Source organism: Thalassophryne amazonica, chromosome 3 (assembly GCF_902500255.1).
Source record: "Thalassophryne amazonica chromosome 3, fThaAma1.1, whole genome shotgun sequence".
NCBI lineage: Eukaryota > Metazoa > Chordata > Actinopteri > Batrachoidiformes > Batrachoididae > Thalassophryne > Thalassophryne amazonica.
The window spans coordinates 88,377,378-88,398,725 of NC_047105.1; the positions used below are offsets into that span (position 1 = coordinate 88,377,378).

General features: G+C 41.4%; 1 protein-coding gene across 1 annotated transcript in view; it reads left to right on the forward strand.

Annotated features, from left to right (window-relative positions):
* LOC117507223 (plexin-A1-like) overlaps window positions 1-21,348 on the forward strand; it is a 570,294-nt gene that overhangs the window by 497,541 nt on the left and 51,405 nt on the right. The window contains 1 exon segment of the mRNA XM_034167043.1: window positions 18,927-19,069. Within this exon segment, the coding sequence (XP_034022934.1) occupies window positions 18,927-19,069 (143 nt within the window).

The following is a 21,348-nucleotide window of genomic DNA, read 5'->3' on the forward strand; positions in this document are numbered from 1 at the left end:
ATTGACGAGTTTAAATAATCCAGGATTGTGTTTCTTCCAGAAGAATCCTATTTTCCGGAACACATGGAAGAAATATCGGAATGGAATTGAAATACATTTTTGTATTTTTCAGTTAATTAATTGTTTATATATTGATGTAGATTGCGTACATATAGGTACTATATACAACCCCTGGCAAAAATTATGGAATCACCGGCCTCGGAGGATGTTCATTCAGTTGTTTAATTTAGGTGCCCTGACCCTGTCTGTCCGCTGCTGTCACTACCGTCTGTAAGGTGACAAAAGGATGGATGGAATGAGGAGACTTGTGAGAGGAGGAGGTTGGAGCACAGAGATAGATGGATAGGAATATGGAATATGTGAGAGAAAAATGAGAATGAGATGGAAGGAATGAGATTCAAAGGGATTTTGCGGACATTTTAACATAGCAATTTTCATTTTAACGTAAGCCATAACATCCCAAATTTTCATACTGAGTACACATACAATGCCCGCCTCATGACAGCTAGGATAGGCTCCAACTCCCTGTGACCGTGGAATGAAGTAAGCAGGTATCGAGAATGAATGAATGAATGAATGAACGCTGAGTGCACAGTACTGGTGTGCTTCAGCTCTGTTTATCATTACTAGATCAATGGTACAACAAATGGCAGCTTGTGTAGGGTGTATACTGCCTCGTGTACATATACTGCTGGGATAGGGTCCAGCTCCCCTGTGACCCTTAATTGGAATATGTGGGTGTAAAAAAATGAATGAATGAATGTCCATGTTTTCATGTATTGAACAACTATTGAAACTGTGTTGTGAGCACAGCATGTGGTCCAAGTTGTTATTGTGTAGCCTGGCTCAGCCACACAGAAAAGTGGCATAAAGTGTAAATTGGATAGCAGTGAAGAGTTGGTGGAGAAATAAGGAGACAATATGAAGACAAAATGTGACACTGGTTACAAGTTTGAGAAGAAATGAAACTGGATAACACTTAAATTACAGTTCAGTAATAAATCTTTTGATAAGAGGTTGGTGGGTTTATCTTTTGTCAGTGCGCATTAGAGAGAGGGAAAGTATTGATTGTTAATGATTAATTTTTTTGAAAAAATAAAAATAGCTGCAGCCCTACAAAAAAGCACATTAAGTGGGTGGGATGGACAAAAAAGATTGATGAGAGGCAACATAAACATAAAGTGTTTTCAAAGAATTTTAATCTGGCATGTACAACCCAAATTCCAATGAAGTTGGGACATTGTGTAAAATGTAAATAAAAACAGAATACAATGATTTGCAAATCGTCTTCAACCTATATTCAATTGAATACACCACAAAGGCAAGATATTTAAGCTATTTAAACTGATCAACTTTATTCTTTTTGTGCAAATATTTGCTCATTTTGAAATGGATGCCTGCAACATGTTTCAAAAAAGCTGGGACAGTGTTATGTTTACTACTGTGTTACATCACCTTTCTGTTACAAAGTTGACCCAAACACCAGGATTGGACTCCAACACAGGGAGGCTGAATGGATAAAGAAAACCATATTTATTGTACATGGATGATTACAAGAACAAATGCTGCATAAATGGTGTGTACTGCTTGCGAGGTTTGCAGAGTGGAGACCTGGCCCACGTTGCGGTGGAAACAGGTGGTCGCAGCCCAAGTAGACTCGGTGTGCAGGTGGAGATCTGATGTGGAATTGTGAGTGGTCCGTGGTCCAGGTGGCCCCCTGTGGAGCTGCCGGAGAGCGGTGTCACTGCGGAGGAGGAGAAACAGTATGAGGGTGGCTGCTCCTAATTACTCAGACCCAAACTAGAACAGGTGACAGGAAACATGCAGGTAGCCAAACAGACTCAAGAGAACACTGCAATGGAACGCAGACAGAAAGGCTCTATCCAGAAACAGAGAGGCCAGGTACCAAGTCGTGAACACTGAGTATCTGGCGCTGATGAGCTGTTGAACGAGGGTTTATATGGAGCAATTTGATTGCAGACAGGTGTGCTCATCAGCTCCACAAGGAATGCCACCTGAGGGGGGGGGAGAGGACGACACACAACACTTTCCTTCTAACAACACTCAATAAGTGTTTGGGAACTGAGGACAGTAATTGTTGAAGCTTTGTAGGTGGAATTCTTTCCCATTCTTGCTTGATGTACGACTTCACGTTGTCGTATTTTGGGCTTCATAATGCGCCACACATTTTCAATGGGCGACAGGTCTGGACTGCAGGCAGGCCAGTCTAGTACCGCACTCTTTTACTACAAAGCCATGCTATTGTAATGCGTGCAGAATGTGGCTTGGCATTGTCTTGCTGAAATAAGCAGGGACGTCCCTGAAAAAGACGTTGCTTGGATGGCAACATGTGTTGGTCCAAAACTTGGATGTACCTTTCAGCATTGATGATGCCATCACAGATGTGTAAGTTGCCCATGCCATGGGCACTAACACACCCCCATACCATCACAGATGCTGGCCTTTGAACTTTGCACTGGTAACAATCTGGATGGTCTTTTTCCTCTTTTGTCCAGAGGACATGGCGTCCATGATTTCCAAAAACAATTTGAAATGTGGGCTCATCATACCACAGCACACTTTTCCACTTTGTGTCTGTCCATTTCAAATGAGCTCAGGCCCAGAAAAGGTCGCAGCGTTTCTGGATGTTGTTGATGTATGGCTTTCGCTTTGCATGGTAGAGTTTTAACTTGCACTTGTAGCTGCAGCGACGAACTGTCAGTTTTTAATGCAGTGCCGCCTGAGGGATCGAAGGTCACGGGCATTCAGTGTTGGTTTTCGGCCTTGCCGCTTACGTGTAGAACATTCTCCAGATTCACTGAATCTGAATCTTCTGATTATATTATGGACTGTAGATAATGGAATCTCTAAATTCCTTGCAATTGAACATTGAGACACATTGTTCTTAAACTGTTGGACTGTTTTTTTCACACAGTTGTTTACAAAGTGGTGATCCTCACCCCATCTTTGTTTGTGAATGGCTGAGCCTTTTGGGGATGCTCCTTTTATACCCAATCATGACACTCACCTGTTTCTAATTAACCTGTTCACCTGTGGAATGTTCCAAAGCATTCATCAACTTTACCAGTCTTTTGTTGCCACTGTCCCAGCTTTTTTGAAACATGTTGCAGGCATCCATTTCAAAATGAGCAAATATTTCCACAAAAATAAAGTTTATCAGTTTGAACATTAAATATCTTGTCTTTGTGGTGTATTCAACTGAATATAGGTTGGAGAGGATTTGCAAATCATTGTATTCTCTTTTTATTTACATTTTACACAACATCCCAACTTCATTAGAATTGGGGTTGTAGATACACAGTGCTCTGTCTGAAAACATCAGACATGTCAGGTTGTCCCAATTAAAGTCCCCTGATTGTGATGAAAGTCATTTAGTATTGAGTATCTGCTGATACCGAATCTCATACTAATATTTTTCCTGATATTACAGCACGCAGCAAGCACAGTCATATCAATCCAGTTTATATGCTTAACAATTTCAGTAGAGTCAGACAACTTGTGTTTAATCTTTATTTCAGCAGCAGCACAGTTAAACTTTGGAGTCTGCTCTGACCTCATGGCTCTCTGCAGATTATTACTTGCCATATTAAGGAGTGATGATTCATGATGCAAATCATTCCCACGTTGAAGCCCACAGATGGATGTTGTGGTGGAGGGGGGCTGACAGCAGACAACAACATTGATACATCAGTGTTGACTATCACAGGCTGAGGGGACGGTGTGTGCATCCGTAAAGTATTCACAGCGCTGCACTTTTTCCACATTTTATGTTACTCTTATTCCAAAATGGCTGAAATTCATTTTTTTCTCAAACTTCTACACACAATGGCCCATAATGACAATGTGAATTTTTTTTTTTTTTTTTTTTTAGATTTTTCCAAATTTATTAAATCTCATGTACGTAAGTATTCACAGCCTTTGCCATGAAGCTCAAAATTGAGCTTAGGTGCATCCCTTTTCTACTGATCATCCTTGAGATGTTTCTGTACCTTAATTAGAGTCCGCCTCTGGTAAATTCAGTTCATTGGACATGATTTGGAAAGGCACACACCTGTCTACATATAAGGTCCCACAGTTGACAGTGCATGTCAGAGCACAAACCAAGCATGACGTCAAAGGAATTGTCTGTAGACCTCCGAGACAGGAGGCACAAATCGAGGCACAAATCTGGGGAAGGTTACAGAAACGTTTCTGCTGCTTTGAAGGTCCCAGTTGTCTCCATCAGCCATAAATGGATCAAGTTCAGATCCACCAGGACTCTTAGGCCCTTAGTTAGAGAGTTGACCAAGAACCCGATGGTCACCCTTTCAGAGCTCCAGCATTCCTCTGTGGAGAGAGGAGAACCTTCCAGGACAACCATCTCCACAGCAATCCACCAGTCAGGCCTGTATGGTAGAGTATCCAGATGGAAGCCACTCCTTAGTAAAATGCACATGGCAGCCCACCTGGAGTTTGTCAAAAGGCACCTGAAAGACTCTGAGTCCATAAGAAACATTCTCTGTTCTGATGAGACAAAGGTTGAACTCTTTGGTGTGAATGCCAGGTGTTATGTTTGGAGGAAACCAGGCAGCATCCCAGAGTAAAGCATGGTGGGGGCAGCATCATGCTGTGGTGATGTTTTCAGCCTCAGAAACTGGGCGACAAGTCTGGATTGAGGGAAAGATGAATGCAGCAATGTACAGAGACATCCTGGATGAAAACCTGCTCCAGAGTGCTCTTGACCTCAGACTGGGGGGACGGTTCATCTTTCAGCAGGACAGTGACCCTAAACACACAGCCAAGATATCAAAGGAGTGGCTTCGAGACAACTCTGTGAATGTCCTTGAGTGGCCCAGCGAGACCTCAGACCTGAATCCGATTGAACATGTCTGGAGATATCTGAACACGGCTGGGCACTGACGCTCCCCATCCAACCTGATGGAGCTTGAGAGGTGCTGCAAAGAGAAATGGGCAAAACTACCTAAACATAGGTGCACCAAGCTTGTGGCATCATATTCAAGAAGACTTGAGGCTGTAATTGCTGCCAAAGGTGCATCAACAAAGTATTGATCAAGGGGTGTTAGTACTTACGTACTCGTGATGTCTTAGTTTTTTATTTTTACTAAATTTGCAAAAAAAAAAAAAAAAAACTTTTTTCATATTGTCATTATGGGTTGTTGTGACTTGAACTGTGAGGGGGGAAAAATATATTTACTCCATTTTGGAATAAAGCTGTAACATAAAATGTGGGAAAGTGAAGTGCTGTGAATACTTTCTGGATGGACCATATAACGAGTGCTAAATTTTGTGGGTTTTCCAGACTTTTGCGCGTTGGGTTGGAGAACATTTTGTGGGTGGATTACTAAGAATAATTGCACACATTACAGTGGTTGGTAACATAATGCAAACAACTGTATGTAAAAGAGGTTTTTGCATGTGTTAATGACTTTAGGTGCAAAATATAATTTAATCAGCCACTTGCAGCTATGGACAAAATTCTTAAACATTTTAGCTGCAAATATTATTTATTGAACATTGCTCATATCAAAAATGAATGTCCCAAGATGAGGTGTGGCACAATTTCGGATTCAGCACCATGACCGTGAAAAGCACACACCTGCATGAATAAAGGTGGTTTTGATTTAAGTCACCCTGCTCTAAATAGATTCAGCACCCATTTCTTGTGTCTGGTTACTGTGGTGAAGATGAATATCTTGAATAATTGTATTTATTATCATCATTAATATTCGACTGTTGGGGCAGAGGCGGTGGCCAAGTGGTTAGGTGTGCTTGTTGCCAGTGCCGAAGGCCTCCCGGTTCAAGGCCTCACCTGCTCCATGTTATGTGGAGTTGCACCAGGAAAGGTATCCAGTGCAAAACATGTTCCAAAATCAATGTGCAGATCCACCACTGATCTGCTGTGATAACCAGAGTGAAAGAAGGAAGAAGTGGCAGGGATTTAGGTGATGACCTTCAAATGCACGTTCCCACAATGGAGATGATTTTTTTTTTTTCAAGGCTGTGGAAGTGCTCATTGTGTTATTTTTATTTGGTGCTATTAAATGAAAAAAAACTGGTTAATTTGTGCAGTGTATATGTGTACACACACACACACATATCTCTCTCTCTCTCTCTCTCTCTCTCTCTCTCTCTCTCTCTCTCTCTCTCTCTCTCTCTCTCTCTCTCTCTCTATATATATATATATATATACACACACATACATACACACACACACACTAGGGAGGAAAAAGGTTTTTTAAAAAAAAAGGTTTGTGGAAGAAAAACATGAGAGAAGGATGGTGCAAGAGTTACAGAAGATGAAACCAATTAGAAATGCAGAGAGAGATGGAGTGGATGTAGAAGCCAAATTGGGAGTGGGGGGCACAGAAGAGGCAACCATAGGGGAGGAGAGAGGTGACCTCTAAGATGTCACTTTGAAGGAAAGAGAGAGGGAAAGGGAGATAAGAAGTGAGGGATGGGATGACACAAGCCATCTGTTAGTCTGGGCTTTGATTCGTTATTTGTTTGGGTTGTGTGCATGTGTTGGTGTATTTTGGAAGACACCACAGGGCACATACACAAACAGTCACGTTAATGGAGCTGCATAGTTGTATATTTTCTCCTCAGGGGAGTTTTGTGTTTATTAAGTGAAATACAGCCAATCAGCAAAAGTAGAAGCATCGTTATATACATAAATATTTGGACAGGGACAAAGCAAGTATTTTCAGTTTCACAGCTGAGTCAGAGATCAGATTAGAGTCTTGGCTTCAGTTTGAGTTTATTATCAACTTTCCTTTCATGAAACTAAAAATAATTTGCAGAGAAAATGATTAATCCGACATGGCATAATCTGGTGGAAGTGGTAGTTTTGGCTGTATTCCCTCTGCCATTGTACCGAAGTGAACTTCTTCGGTGAAACGAGATGAGTGCACACGCGGAGGAGGGAGGGACAGAGGGTGGCATTGAGCGTGGCGACACGAGCAGGAAGAACTTGACATGAAAGCATCTGATTGGTTTTTTGAGAGCAGACCGCTGGGCTTATACTGGTCAGAGTTTTATCAATCCTACAGCTGCTACACGTCTGATTTTTTTTTTTTTTTTCCTTTTTTTGAATACATAATGTATTGCCGACTGTTAGGATTGTCGGACCATTTCACCCAATATAACAAAAAGTGTTTCTGAACAGAGTTACCTACCCTAGCTTAAAGTGAAAGTGTTGCGCTTTGTTTTTTTTTAATTCGGGGGGTCAAGGTGCTGCCACATGTCCATTATCATTCTGACCACCTCTAACTGCTATTAAAGTGAGACCTTATTTGGCTGAAAACTCAAAATAGACATGGCAAATACAACATTGGGAGCCAAAGCTGGTATTATATATATATATATATATATATATATATATATATATATATATATATATATATGAGTGAGGAAAATAAGTATTTGAACACACTACGATGCAAATTCTCCTACTTTGAAATCATGGAGGGTCTGAAATTTTCATCTTAGGTGCATGTCCACTGTGAGAGACACAATCTAAAAAAAATATCTGGAAATCACAATGTATGATTTTTTTTTAATAATTTATTTGTATGTTACTGCTGCAAATAAGTATTTGAACACCTGTGAAAATCAATGTTAATATTTGGTACAGTAGCCTTTGTTTGCAATTACAGAGGTCAGACATTTCCTGTAGTTCTTGACCAAGTTTTCACACACTGCAGCAGGGATTTTGGTCCACTCCTCCATACAGATCTTCTCTAGATCTTTCAGGTTTGGAATTTCAGCTCCCTCCAAAGATTTTCTATTGAGTTCAGGTCTGGAGACTGGCCAGGCCACTCCAGGACCTTGAAAAGCTTCTTAAGGAGCCCCTCCTTCATTGCCCTGGCTGTGTGTTTTGGGTCATCGTCAGGCTGGAAGACCCAGCCATGACCATCTTTCAATGCTCTTACTGAGGGAAGGAGGTTGTTTGCCAAAATTTCACAATACATGACCCCATCCATTCTCCCTTCAATACGGTGCAGTCATCCTGTCCCCTTTGCAGAAGATCACCCCAGGAGTATGACGTTTCCACCCCCATGCTTCACGGTTGGGATGGTTTTCTTGGAGTTGTTCTCATCCTCTAAACATGGTAAGTGGAGTTGATTCCAAAAAGCTGTATTCTGGTCTCAGCTGACCACATGACCTTCTTCCATGCCTCCTCTGGATCATCCAGATGGTCACTGGTGAACTTCAAACGGGCCTGGATATGTGCTGGCTTGAGCAGGGGGACCTTGCTGCCCTGCAGGATTTTAAAGCATGACAACATCATGTGTTACTAATGTAATCTTTGTGACTGTGGTCCCAGCTCTCTTCAGGTCATTGACCAGGTCCTCCTGTGTAGTTCTGAGCTTTCTCAGAATCATCCTTACCCCACAAAGTGAGATCTTGCATGGAATCCCAGACTGAGGGAGTTTGACAGTCATCTTGTGTTTCTTCCACTTTCTAATAAATAATCATAACAGTTGTTGTCTTCTACCATGCTGCTTGCCTGTTGTCCTGTAGTCCATCCCAACCTTGTGCAGGTCTACAGTTTTGTCCCTGGTGTCCTTAGACAGCTCTTTGGTCTTGGCTATGGTGGACAGGTTGGAGTGTGATTGATTGAGTGTGTGAACAGGCTTTTATACAGGTAACAAGTTCAAACAGGTGCAATTAATACAGGTAAAGAGTGCAGAATAAGAGGCCTTATTAAAGAAAAATTAACAGGTCTGTGAGAGCCACAATTCTTGCTGGTTGGTAGGTGTTCAGATACTTATTTGCAGCAGTAACATACAAATAAATTATTAAAAAATCATACATTATAATTTCCGGATTTTGTTTTTTTAGATTATGTCTCTCACAGTGGACATGTACCTGAGATGAAAATTTCAGACCCCTCCATGATTTCTAAGTGGGAGAACATGCAAAACCACAGGGTGTGTTGGGAAAGTGTAGTGACATGGACCCACAACAGGGGGCGTAAATGAACGGACAATGGAAGGAGTCAAATTATAACACTTTACTGGTGTGAATGTCACAACTAAACACAGCAGAATCAGAATGTGCAACAGTCAATTAATAAAAGGTGTCGTGTGGGCAGGCTCGACGATAGGAGACGCCCGTCTGGAAACGAACCGGAACCACACGATTTCCACCGTCACCTGAACCCGAGGAATACTGGAGCCGCCAAGTCCCGGAGTCCCCAGGTGGCCACCTTCCCGGCGTGTCGGATCTGGTACTGCTGGCAGAAAGCAAAAGACAGTCAAAGGGTGGGTGTGTGAACACCCAGTAACAATGGTGGGAATGCCACCTCCACCTCTCACTCAGCGCGTTGCAGCGGTCTCAGCTGAAAAGGAGCGCCGTCTTGCACAGCCTCCTCAAAAACGACCGGTTCTCCTGCAAACACTCACAATAATAGATTTATCGATCTCACAAAAGGGGCTGAGAGTATTACCTCCAGATGAAGATGATATCTCGGCAGTTTGGTGGAGGTGTCTTCCTGCTTTTATACCAGATGTGTTGATTAGTGACAGCTGTCACGGATGATGGGTGACATCTGTCACCATGGCTTGTTCCTGAGGCGGCAGCGCCCTCTCGTGCCTGAAGCCCGCACTTCAGGCAGGGCGCCTTCTGGTGGTGGGCCAGCAGTACCTCCTCTTCTGGCAGCCCACACAACAGGGTGTTCACTTATTTTCCTCACTGTGTATGTATATATATATATATATATATATATATATATATATATATATATATTCTGAAAAAGACAGCAGACACAAGTCACTTCAGGAACATCAGCAGGTCCAAAACACCACAGATAAGTAGTGATTGACAAAGAAATAATGTTTATAGTGCTGAAATGAAGCGTTGACAACATCCGTTATGTCTATTACATAAATACTTTGATTTGCGTGGACTGCTTCGGTGAATTGTACTATAACGGCTCTTTGAAATATGCCGGCTGTTGTTGGTCTGTTCCGTTCTGAGAGCCCTTCAGTTTCTCATCATTTGCACCAACCCCCCTTCCTCAAACACTCTTGTACTAGAGTGCGTCCAAATGCAGCTCCATGTACCTGTTCAACTGCAGTGGTGAGTATGGTGTGCAGCATGCAACAGCAGAGAAACGGCTTCATCCATGCAGAATCCTTTTTGTGCAGGCCTGTGGCCATGTTTATTTGCCTTCTCAAATCTATATTATAATAGCCAAGTGGCCTTTGTGTGCATGTATACATGCATGTGTGCATGTATGCGTGCATGCATATGACTTCGTTCATGGAGAAACTGGGGAGAACTGACATTTGCCATTTGGTATTGTTTATGTATTTTTGTGTCAAGGATGAATGCTGTGAAAATGGAAAGTTGATAGACTAATATTTTTGGAGAAATTAGAAATATTAGCTAACAACAGTGAACAATTGAAGTTTTTGTAGTTCAATTGGTTTAGTAAGTTTAGTTAAGTGTCATGTTGCCGTTACCATAAGTGGGTTAAGTGTCATGTTACCGTTACCATGAGTGAGAAGAGTAATGCGTTTTATCTCTTCAGCCACTGTCTCTGTTTGTGGGTGTGTAAAAATAAAAGCGCCTGCTTGTGGCAGAATGCAGAAAAGACAAAAATTTGTGTGCGTGTGTATAACTTTGATCACGGACAAACTTGGGAGACCTGAAATTTGCTGTTTAGTATGCTTATTTATTTTGGGTCAAGGATGAACGTCACCAAAATGGATTGTTTATCGGACTAACTATGAATATTAACTAACATCACTGAACAATGGATGTTGGTAATTACATTCTGGACTCACACACCAGTCCAGCAGTGGCTGGTAAATCATCTGTATCTTAAAAGCATGCATGTGTACATAATTTTATTTAATAAGTTCAATCTAAGCACATAATATAAATGTAAATACATGTTAAAATACATGGATGACACAAGAAAGTGAAAACGCTTATTTCCATTGTGGTCCATTTAAAAATCAAATGACAAAATAGAAGTAATAATAATAATGAGAATAATAATAGTGTGCAACAGGAAATTAGAGTTGCGTTCGTTTTCTAAAGACTGTTGAGTTGTAAGGTTCTTAAAACATTCTGGACTCACTCGTCATTCCAACTCATTATAGAAACTTTGCATAATTTGAAAAATGTCATCTACCTATTTTATAAACACTTCCCAATCTAGAGCCCATGGATCCCCATGGGCAATGTGCTAGTATTTATTATTATTTTTATTGTCTCTCTGAATCATTGCTTTGTTAATACCCACACTGTGTTCTCTATCTTTTGTGTGCTCACCCATCCACCCTCTCTTTGTAATGAGTTTGATTTCCTTTACAGTGTACATCGGTGTCAATATTTATTTGTTTATTGCAGATAAGTAATAAACTCACCCCCAGTCTCTGAGGGATTGGTGAGAACAGCAATTAACACATTTCCTAATTAAGCCTACACTGCATAAGTCTTAATTTTTGTTATGAATACTATGATTACGTCAAACTTAGTTTGAAATGGTTCTTTCATTCATAGGTTTCATGCTAAAATATGTCTTTTGTCTCTCAGGAAGAGGCAAAGCTGTGTGTAAGACCAATGCCTTTTTGATTTGTGGCAGGCACTTTGTATCTTTTTATGTTGGAATTTTTTGTAAAATACTTGATACTTCTGTTGTATTCAAACATGTGAAAACATGTTTGAATATAAGGCTAAAAGTTATCAACAGTAATTGTACTTATTATTTATTTGTAAGTTAACCAAAGAATTAATCAACTAATGAGAAGATAGTCAATGGAGTCATCAAAAAATATTCATTAGTTGCTGCTGTACCGTTTTTAAACTGGTCTAGAAATGCTTCTTTATAGCAGATGGCCAACTCCGAAACACCATCCTGGAATTCACACCAATCTGTCAAAGTCAACAATTCCAGACTAGGCCTCATCATAGTAAGTACACAGGGTATAATCCAATGCTAAGATTCAGCAGATTAAGGTGAAGTCCTACTGTGACAGGTTGAGTAAATTGATCAGAACAGATTTAAATAATTTGTCCTCATCCATCATCCAGTTGGGAAGGCTGACACTGGCTCACAGATCTGGCAACTTGCTTCCGACGGATTGTTTGCTGTTGTGACGCTCTTCCAATCTCTACACGGTTGTATTTTTATCTTTTATTTCTGTTGAACACTTCTTTTGGTTTTTAAGTGTATCCACTCTGAATCTTATTTAACTAAAGTCCTCCTGTTAGCTTTCGCTAAATTCTAGGTCGACATCCCCCCCCCCCCCCCGTTTCTTTTATTACTGTTTTTACTAGTCTAATACTTCTGTTAGTTTTTCAGTGTAACTTCTGTGAATTTTAGGTCATTATTTTGCTCCTGTGTAAATCTTAAGAGTGGCTAGCATTTTTGATGGCGATTAGCTTGCGTTAGCTAGGCCGACATCCACCCCCCCAATTTCTTTAATACTTCTGTTTGTTTTTCAGTGTAACTGCTGTGGAATTTTAGCTAATTTCTTTACCCTTGTGTTAATCTTTGGAGTGATTTACTCTTAGGAGTTCCCCCGCCCGTTTCTTTTCTTACTGTTTCTACCAGTCTAATACTTCTGCTAGTTTTTCAGTGTAACTGCTGTAAATTTTAGCTCATTAATTTACTCCTGTGTGAACCATAAGGGGCATTTACATAAGCATGCCTTTGCTTCATGCTGGAGAGTAAACTTGTCTTTAACGGGTGCAGACAGGATGTCAGAGGGGCGCCGGTCCATGCTATTGCGCACAAAGAATTTTGAAATGTTCAGAAAATCTTTCACGCACAGATGTCATGCTGTGTGGTGCGATCTAATCTTGTTTACTCCACTTGATGAGCTGCAGCTCGTCAAGTAGAGTAAACAAGCAGTGAACAGAACGAGTGGTGACGTCAGCAGATTGTATCAGAGCGCAGCTCATCTAAACAATTACAGCAAGAAGTTAAATCTGTTCTAAACATAAAAATAAATACTTTAACAGCTGCAGACAAGAAGCAAAGAACACGCAACTGTTTTATCAAGCGATGATAATGTAAACATGACAAATAATTACCATTTTAGACAGCTCAAAATGCTTTCTGCAGCTTGTTAGGCGCGCACATGCGCCTCCGGCCTCCTCTGTGATTCAGGAAGTGATTAGACCCGTGTTCAATGGCCAATTTGCAGAAAAAAAAGATTAATCCACCATGAAATAATTATTTTATGTATGCAGAGTCCAGCGCAGAGCGCGTGGCAGCCGGTAGAACAAAGAACAGCATCCAGCTGTGAACACAGCGGGTGGGATCGTCATAACACAGTTCGTGCTATAGCCCCTTTCACATTGGCATATTTGTAGAGCTGCTCTTTGCAGCGTATCGTCTACACTGAGTTGAGCAGCTCTACGCCCACTTTTAGCAGCTCTACGTCGAGTTTTTTCTCCCTACGCAGCAGTATGTTGAGGGCTACGCGCGTAGGACAGAAGAAATTAAACATGTTTAATTTTCTTCGGCGTAGAGCACTGGACACAGTTTTAAGCAGGTCTGCGCAGCACAGCATTGCTGCATGCAAGTCTGTGCAACACTGCTCTTCTGTACACAACCAAAGACTAAGTGCGTGCATCCAGAGGAATTAACTGAGAACATGAGCACACAGCCCACAGCACCTGTGTATGATCAGAACAGGGAATCAAACCTCAATTCAGAAATCCGACTGTGCTGGCAATTATTAATCTCTCATTAACTTCTGGATCCGTTCCTAAATGTTTCAAATCTGCAGTGATTAAACCATTACTTTAGAAATGTAATCTGGACCCTTGTGTATTGAAAAACTATAGGCCGATATCATATCTATCATTTTGCTCTAAAATTCAGGAAAAAATTGGTTTCACGGCAGCTCATGGGCCACCTTACTGAGAATAAACTTTTTGAACCACTGCAGTCTGCTTTTAGAAAATATCATCCCACAGAAGCGGCTGTCACTAAAGTGGTGAATGATCTTCTGTTTACAATGGATTCGGACACCACTACAGTTCTGGTGCTGTTAGATCTCAGTGCTGCGTTTGATACCGTGGGTCATCATATTCCACTTGATAGGCTGGAGAACCATTTTGGGATTACTGGGAGTGCCCTTGTATGGTTGACATCTTACCTGACCAGTTGTTCTCACTGTGTTTTGTACAGTGACACGACCTCTAACCTTAGTGACATAAAATTTGGGGTTCCACAGGGGTCCGTCTTATGCCATCTGCTTTTCTCCTTTTATGTAGCACACCTTGGGTACATATTGCAGTGTTTTGGGATTACCTTTCACTGCTATGCTGGTGATACTCAGTTATACATGCCGATAACTATTGGTAATCTCATCCACGTAAAATCCTTAGAAGATTGCCTTGCATCAGTGAGAAGCTGGATGTCTAGCAGCTTCCTACTTTTAAACTCTGATAAGACTGAAATGATGGTTCTTGGTCCAGTGAGACATCTGCATCAATTTGTCCAGCTAATGCTTAGCCTAGGCTCATGTGTCATACACTGACAAAGTGAGGAACCTTAGGGTAAATTTTGATGCTTCGTTGTCCTTTGACCTCCACATTAGAGATATACGAGGACTGCTTTCTTCCATCTGCAAAATATAGCGAAGATTTGTCTCATCCTGGCTATGGCTGATGTTGAGACACTGATTCATGCATTTGTCTCTTCTAGATTGGACTACTGCAATGTTCTATTTTCTGGTTTACCGCAGTCCAGCATTAGTGGTCTCCAATTGGTTCAAAATGCTGCTGCAAGACGTTTGACACAAAGCAGAAAGTTTCACCACATTACACCTATTTTGGCATCTTGTCACTGGCTTCCTGTCCCTGTGAGATCAGATTTTAAGGTTTTGCTACTAGGTTGGTAAGGTTAGACAGTACTTGTGTGACGCGCCTTGAGGTAACTTTGTTGTGATTTGGTGCTATATAAATGAAAATAAATTGAAAAAAAAAATTTGAAAAATCAGTCTCCAGTGGATTTGGGCCTCTGATGGAATGAGTGAACAACTACAGAATGCGGGTGCACAGTGCTTCTGGATACAAACAAATAACACACAGATAAAAGTAACGTCTACCAGACATGCACTGGCAAGCTAATGAAAAAGTACAGGACAAAACTGTAAAGAAGCATGCACCCACCGAGAAAGCGTGATGTCCACTCAAAGGTTTGAGCATGCACAAAACTTTCCAGTGGACTTGCCAGACATCAGGTGACAACAGCTGACAAGAAATGCATTTAATGAATGACAAAAGGATTTGTACAGGACAAAAATGGACACAAATGCATATCTAAATTTAATTTCTGTTGCTCATACATTTCCACAGTCCATCATAGCATGGTGCCGTTTTTGAATTTAGAATGGCCAGACACACCTGTGGAAAACTATTGTATGAATGAGTGAGGCAAAAATGTACTTGTACAAGCATAACAGGAACATGCAGAAGTGGAGTTGCTCGTCATCTGAGACATACCAGCCCATCTGCAAAGCATAATGGATGTGATCTTATGGAGTCTGGTATGTGTGATTGGTGGTGGAATTCAATTCCAAGTACGTTGTGATGTGAAGTGTCAGATGCTTTGAAGTCACATTCAGAGTACAGAGGGGCAGTGACCCAGAGAATACTGCAAAAACACGGCAAGATGAAGAAGGGAAATGTGCAACACCAGAGTCATTCACCGGGCCTAAATCCAATTACACTTGCATTTCACTTGTTGACGGTAAAACACCTCAACAAGAAGCAAGAACAGAACACAGCTGCAGTAGCAGCACCTTGGTGCTCTATGATGCTGCCACTGCACCAATAATGTGCAAACAATGATGAAAATGACACTTTAATTAGTGTTTATGTTTGGTTGTGTAGATAAGTTTGGTCTTCTAAAAAAGAGGAGGACCTGCATGCAACAAATACTGTCATTCCTACATTGTTGATCCAAATTACCATTGTTTACTTCCAGCTACTGCATGCTATGATGGTGCTGAAATATCAAACTTTGTTGGTGTCCAAATATGTATGGCTCTGGGTGTGTAACAACAGTTTTAGGGATTATTGGGGATGACTAGGGATTAATTTTGGCCTAATTTTTGCCTCTTCGGGCAGCACTGTGGCTTAATGGTTAGCGCTGTTGCCTCACAGCAAGAGGGTCATGGGATCAATTCCCACCTGTGGCCTTTCTGTGTGGAGTTTGCATGTTCTCCCCATGTTTGTGTGGGTTCCCTCCTGGTGCTCTGGATTCTTCCCTCATTCAGACATGCAGGTTAGGTGGATTGGAAACTTTAAATTGTCTGTAAGTGTGTGTGTGCAGGTCTGAATGTGTTTGTTTGTCTATGTGTGACCTTGCGACAGACTGGCGTCCTGTCCAGGGCGTACCCCACCTCACACCCTATAACTGCTGGGATAGTCTCCAGCTCCCCGTGACCCTTAATTGGAGTAAGTGGTTGAAGATGAGTGAGTGTTCCCTCTTCAGGATAGAAGCAGCTAATGTATTGATTGTACTCAAAGAGCACACTAGTCAGGAATAGAAGTGTGTGAACAAATTGACACATGTACTCATATAATTTATTCAGGTGCAAGGTCATGCGCTCAGCTTTGGGGCAGCACAGAAAAATGTGCACACGGAGAGAGATACATGTGTATGTGTGTGATGTGTAGTTGAAGATTTGTGTTGCTGTTTGTGATGGTGAACTCCCCTCCAGCAAGTACCAGTACCGTTTGCTGTTTCCTTCCTCCGTCTTGCTCTCTGCTCTCAGCAGAGCACTGACAAAATCGTGCTTCTCACTGCTGCTACTCCTCCTCACTTGCCATTCTTCTTGCTTAAAAAGCAACCCAAAACAAAAATGTTGTTACTGTGCTGTTTTCTTCTTCTTACAAACTTAAAGTTTCTGTAAGTCTTGACCCGGACACTGGCGCAGAACCACCTCCAGTCACAGTTTTATGGTGGAGTGGCAAAGAGAAGGATTTTTTTCAAAACAGTTTAAGCTCATTCGCCTGAAGTCATATTGGATACTCAAGCCAAGATTGAATCTGTTTTCGTGCATGAAAATCTTTCTGTGTTCCACTCCACCATGAAGCTATGTAACTGGGGATGCACACATTTTCTTCAGTCACAGCCACAGAAGCCTGTAACTCCTTCAGAGTTGTCACTTCGTGGGCTTTCATTACCCTCCACATGGCACAATTCAAAGTAGAAAATTGAAAATACACTTAATGGAAACACTTGTATTTGAAAAAAGCTCTTAATTATTGTAAAAAAAAAAAAAAAGACAACAAAAATATGTTTGTATGTCACATAACGTACAGAAAGAGTCATGTGACATTCTAAAATACATGGTGGATACGTGTGGACAGAGGAAGAGACAGAAAGCTTGTTAAACTTTATAAGAGATAACGTGGCAATATTGAAGTCAAAAAAGTGACAATATTTAGCGAGACTTACCGTTCCATCACCATGACTATTAGAATGATCATTGTCATAACAGAACCAAACCCAGCAGTTGCATTCCATCACTCAGTGACATACTGTCATTTTGCTTTAGTGTTTTGTTGATTTTCCGGAATATTGCTTAACTTTTACACAAATCTCTAATGGAAAATCAGCTGTTGGTGTCTTAGTGGCTTTCTTCTTGAGGCGCCTTCTTTTGCATGAATGGATGCTTATTAATAAATTAATTGAAGTTGACAATACTGTCTACAATGAAATACAAGTCGATATAAATATGAGAATCACTACAGCCCCCCCCCAACCCTCATTTCCTATATTATACCAACTTTTTATGATTCAGGCTTATTACGAGGTCTGTTAGAAAAGTATCTGACCTTTTTTATTTTTTTCAAAAACCTGATGGATTTGAATCACATGTGCTTGCATGAGCCAACCTTGAACCTTCGTGCGCATGCGTGAATTGCTGGACTCCAAAAAATGATGCCCACCTCTTCCACCATTCGGAAGATTCAGACGGCTTTCGGTCGTGTGACTATCCGAGCAATTGTGGAAGAGGTGGACATGTCAGAGCATGTCCTGTGAGACTTCAACACGGAGGCGCTTTTGCTCCATTAGCAGCTTCGTGCCGAAGCCATCGGCATGAATTTCGCTGCAACTCTTTTCATGGCCAAATCTTCTGTCACAGTGGAATGTGCCGAAAAAGTGCTGATGTCCACCTCTTCCGCAATTTTTTTCGGATAGTCACACGATGGCCCCACATCGCCACAGTGTTCACTTTGGAAATGATCTGGTCATTTCAGCATGTGGATGGCCGACCAGAGTGCGGCGTGCTCTCCACGGTTGTGCGGATGTCTTTAAACCGGTTGTACGGATGTCTTTAAACCGGTTGTACTGCTCCTTAATCTGTGTGATGCCCATAGGATCGTCACTGAAAGCTGTCTGAATAATCCGAATGGTTTCCACCTGGCTGTCGCCCAGTTTCTGGCAAAATTTGATGCAGTCGCGCTGCTCCAGTTGTTCCGCCATTTTAACTTGCAAAGAAAATCCGACGAGAGACTACACCCATCCTCACACTAAGGCTGCTTACCAGCAAATGATGCAATCGACAGGCGTGAAAAAATTCACGCATGCGCACGAAGGTTCAAGGTTGGCTCATGCAAGCACACGTGATTCAAATCCATCAGGTTTTTGAAAAAAATAAAAAGGTCAGATACTTTTCTAACAGACCTCGTATACAGTCTATGGTTTGCTGTCATCTCCTAGACAAGTAGGAGCCCAGATATGGAATTCCGTGACATACTGTACAGTACCTCGTGGAAGTTGAAATCAAGCTGTTTCAGGCCTAAAACCTTCCTGTGATATGGGAGAATTGTGGGAGTTACAAAACATCTGCAAAACTATTTACATATACCTATAAAGGTTACTTACCACTTCTGTTTTCCTCCCTTTTCTCTGGCAGCCTTTGCAGAGCTGCAGACGGACATTCATGAACTCACACAGGAGCTGGACGGAGCGGGCATCCCCTTCCTCGACTACCGCACTTATGCCATGAGAGTCCTTTTTCCGGGGATTGAGGACCACCCTGTGCTAAAGGAGATGGAGGTACGGGTCAGTAGAGATCACTCCACGCACAAGGACACGCACAGGTCTGCAAGCATGCATTGGTGCTGCACATTACTTTATGGAACCCACTTAGGTTGATATGCTTGTGTTCACTGATTAGTGGCAGGGATACAGTAATGATTCCTTACTGCTCTGGCACTGAGTCCTGTTTAGAATGACCCTTGCGAAGTACCAAGTCCAAGACAGAGGGCAGTATAATGGCGCAATAGCTGTTGCAATGACTCTTACCTTTTTCAGAGATGGACAGGTCCTTTCTTCCAGTCTATTGAGATTTTACCTGTCTCAATCTCAACAAAACTTGCTTGCAATACCAGAAGAAATTAATCTCATTAACATTTAATGGTTTGCATATGAGCAGAGGGTCAGCCAAATGAACCCTGGACCCAGCAAGCTGGTGGTAGGAGGATCACCCTTAAACAACTGTTCAACCTGACTGACCAAACGCGGCAGTACAACACAGTCACCTGTCAGGGCCGTACCGTCATTTATCATGACTTGCCACACACACACACGCACTGGCTAAATATGAGGCGAGATGCATAATTGGAGTGAGCCGTTTAAAAGGACATTTTAAATTGCATAATTTCTGAGTAATTAAGTGAAAATCAAGCTGTGGGAAAATATAATTCATCAAATTATTTGAGTTTGGAGTAGTGAGGAATAATGTGAAAGACAAAGCTAAACAATTAAATTTAGTGAGAGACCCTTCTGGTTTGATGAGTTGTTCAAATTTTTATTAAGATTTTATATTTCTAGAATAATTTCTTTGATGTCAAGAAGGTTGCTGCTATTGTTCCAGTTCAATCAGCTTGATTTCAGTTAAATTAAAAGCCTCCAGAGATATAGTGATACAAATTAAAATCTAAAGTGTTAGTGGAAGAGGAAGGTCTATGTTCCATGACTTAAATCTTTTATATAAAACAATAAATTGCAAAGTTTAGACTTTTCCGTGGTTGGCATGAAGCTAGACTCTTTGATGACGGTGGCAGAGAAGAGAACACTGGACAAACTGCTGGACATTATGGACGATGCCACTCACCTTCTGCACACCGTCATCAGCAACTAGAGGAGCCTCTTCAGGCACAGACTGCTCCTTCCCAAGTGCAGGACCAACAGACTGAAAAACTCCTTTGTCCCTCAGGCCATCAGACTGTACAACTCCTCACTCAGGGGAAGAGGAGTAACAGGAAGACAGAGGTCAGGAATGAGAGGAACATCATTAGCCAGTAAATCAGTATTAATCAGTATGTCTTGTATTTCTATTTGTCTATTTATATTTATTTTTTCTACTTTCACTTTTGATACTCTGTGTGCTTCTTACCCTGTGTGCTGCTATACAATGCTGCTGGAACCTCAGTTTCCCTGAGAGAGTCTTCCCAAAGGATCACTCTAATCTAATCTAGACTATTTTTACATACATGAAAGTAGTAGATGGGGCACTCAGTGAATGCAGCATCCACATGTCACGTTTGGCACAGAGTTATTCATATTATTAAGTGATGCCACAACATATGGTTTGGTGTGGCCTTGACATTAGATCAGCTCTGTCCTAATTAAATTTATTGGCTAATATTGGCTAAACTGCTTTCATAAAACAATTAAGACCTTGAGATTGACATTACAAGGTCACTCAAGGTAAATTTGACATGTGACCAATAGAAATGCAATCTCTGACTTCCTTTCTGTCTATAACAGTAGTCATAGGCATATCTTTAACAATTCCTTAAAAGAACCATTTTAAACCTTTCACATTCACCCAAGGTTAAATTGTTTCAGTGTCTCCCTATTATTCACTCACGGTCACCACAGTAGATCCAGGATGATCTGCCTGTTGATTTGGCACGTTTTAGGCTGGGTGCCCTTCCTGACACAACTCCACATTACATAGAGGTGGGAAGGGGTAGCCTTGAACTGGTAACCTTGTGGTCAGGAAACAAATGCAGCAATCGCTTGGCCACACCGCTAAAATAGCTATTCTCAATATCCCTTATATATCGGCATTGAGCCCAAATTTTGACATTGTCTTCTTGGTTTAATTGATTTTTTTTTCTTCTTCTTCTTAAATGAAATCAGTTTTTCCTTGGCTGACTGATGGTCATTGCTTCAGGTTTGTCCAAATAAAAATTTATTAAGAGTTATTTTACACGCGCGTGCGCGCGCACACACACACACACACACTGCTGAAAACAATACCCCAGCATGCCCTGCCCTTGCACACGGCTGTAATAATGTAATCCACATGACCATTTTCACTGCAA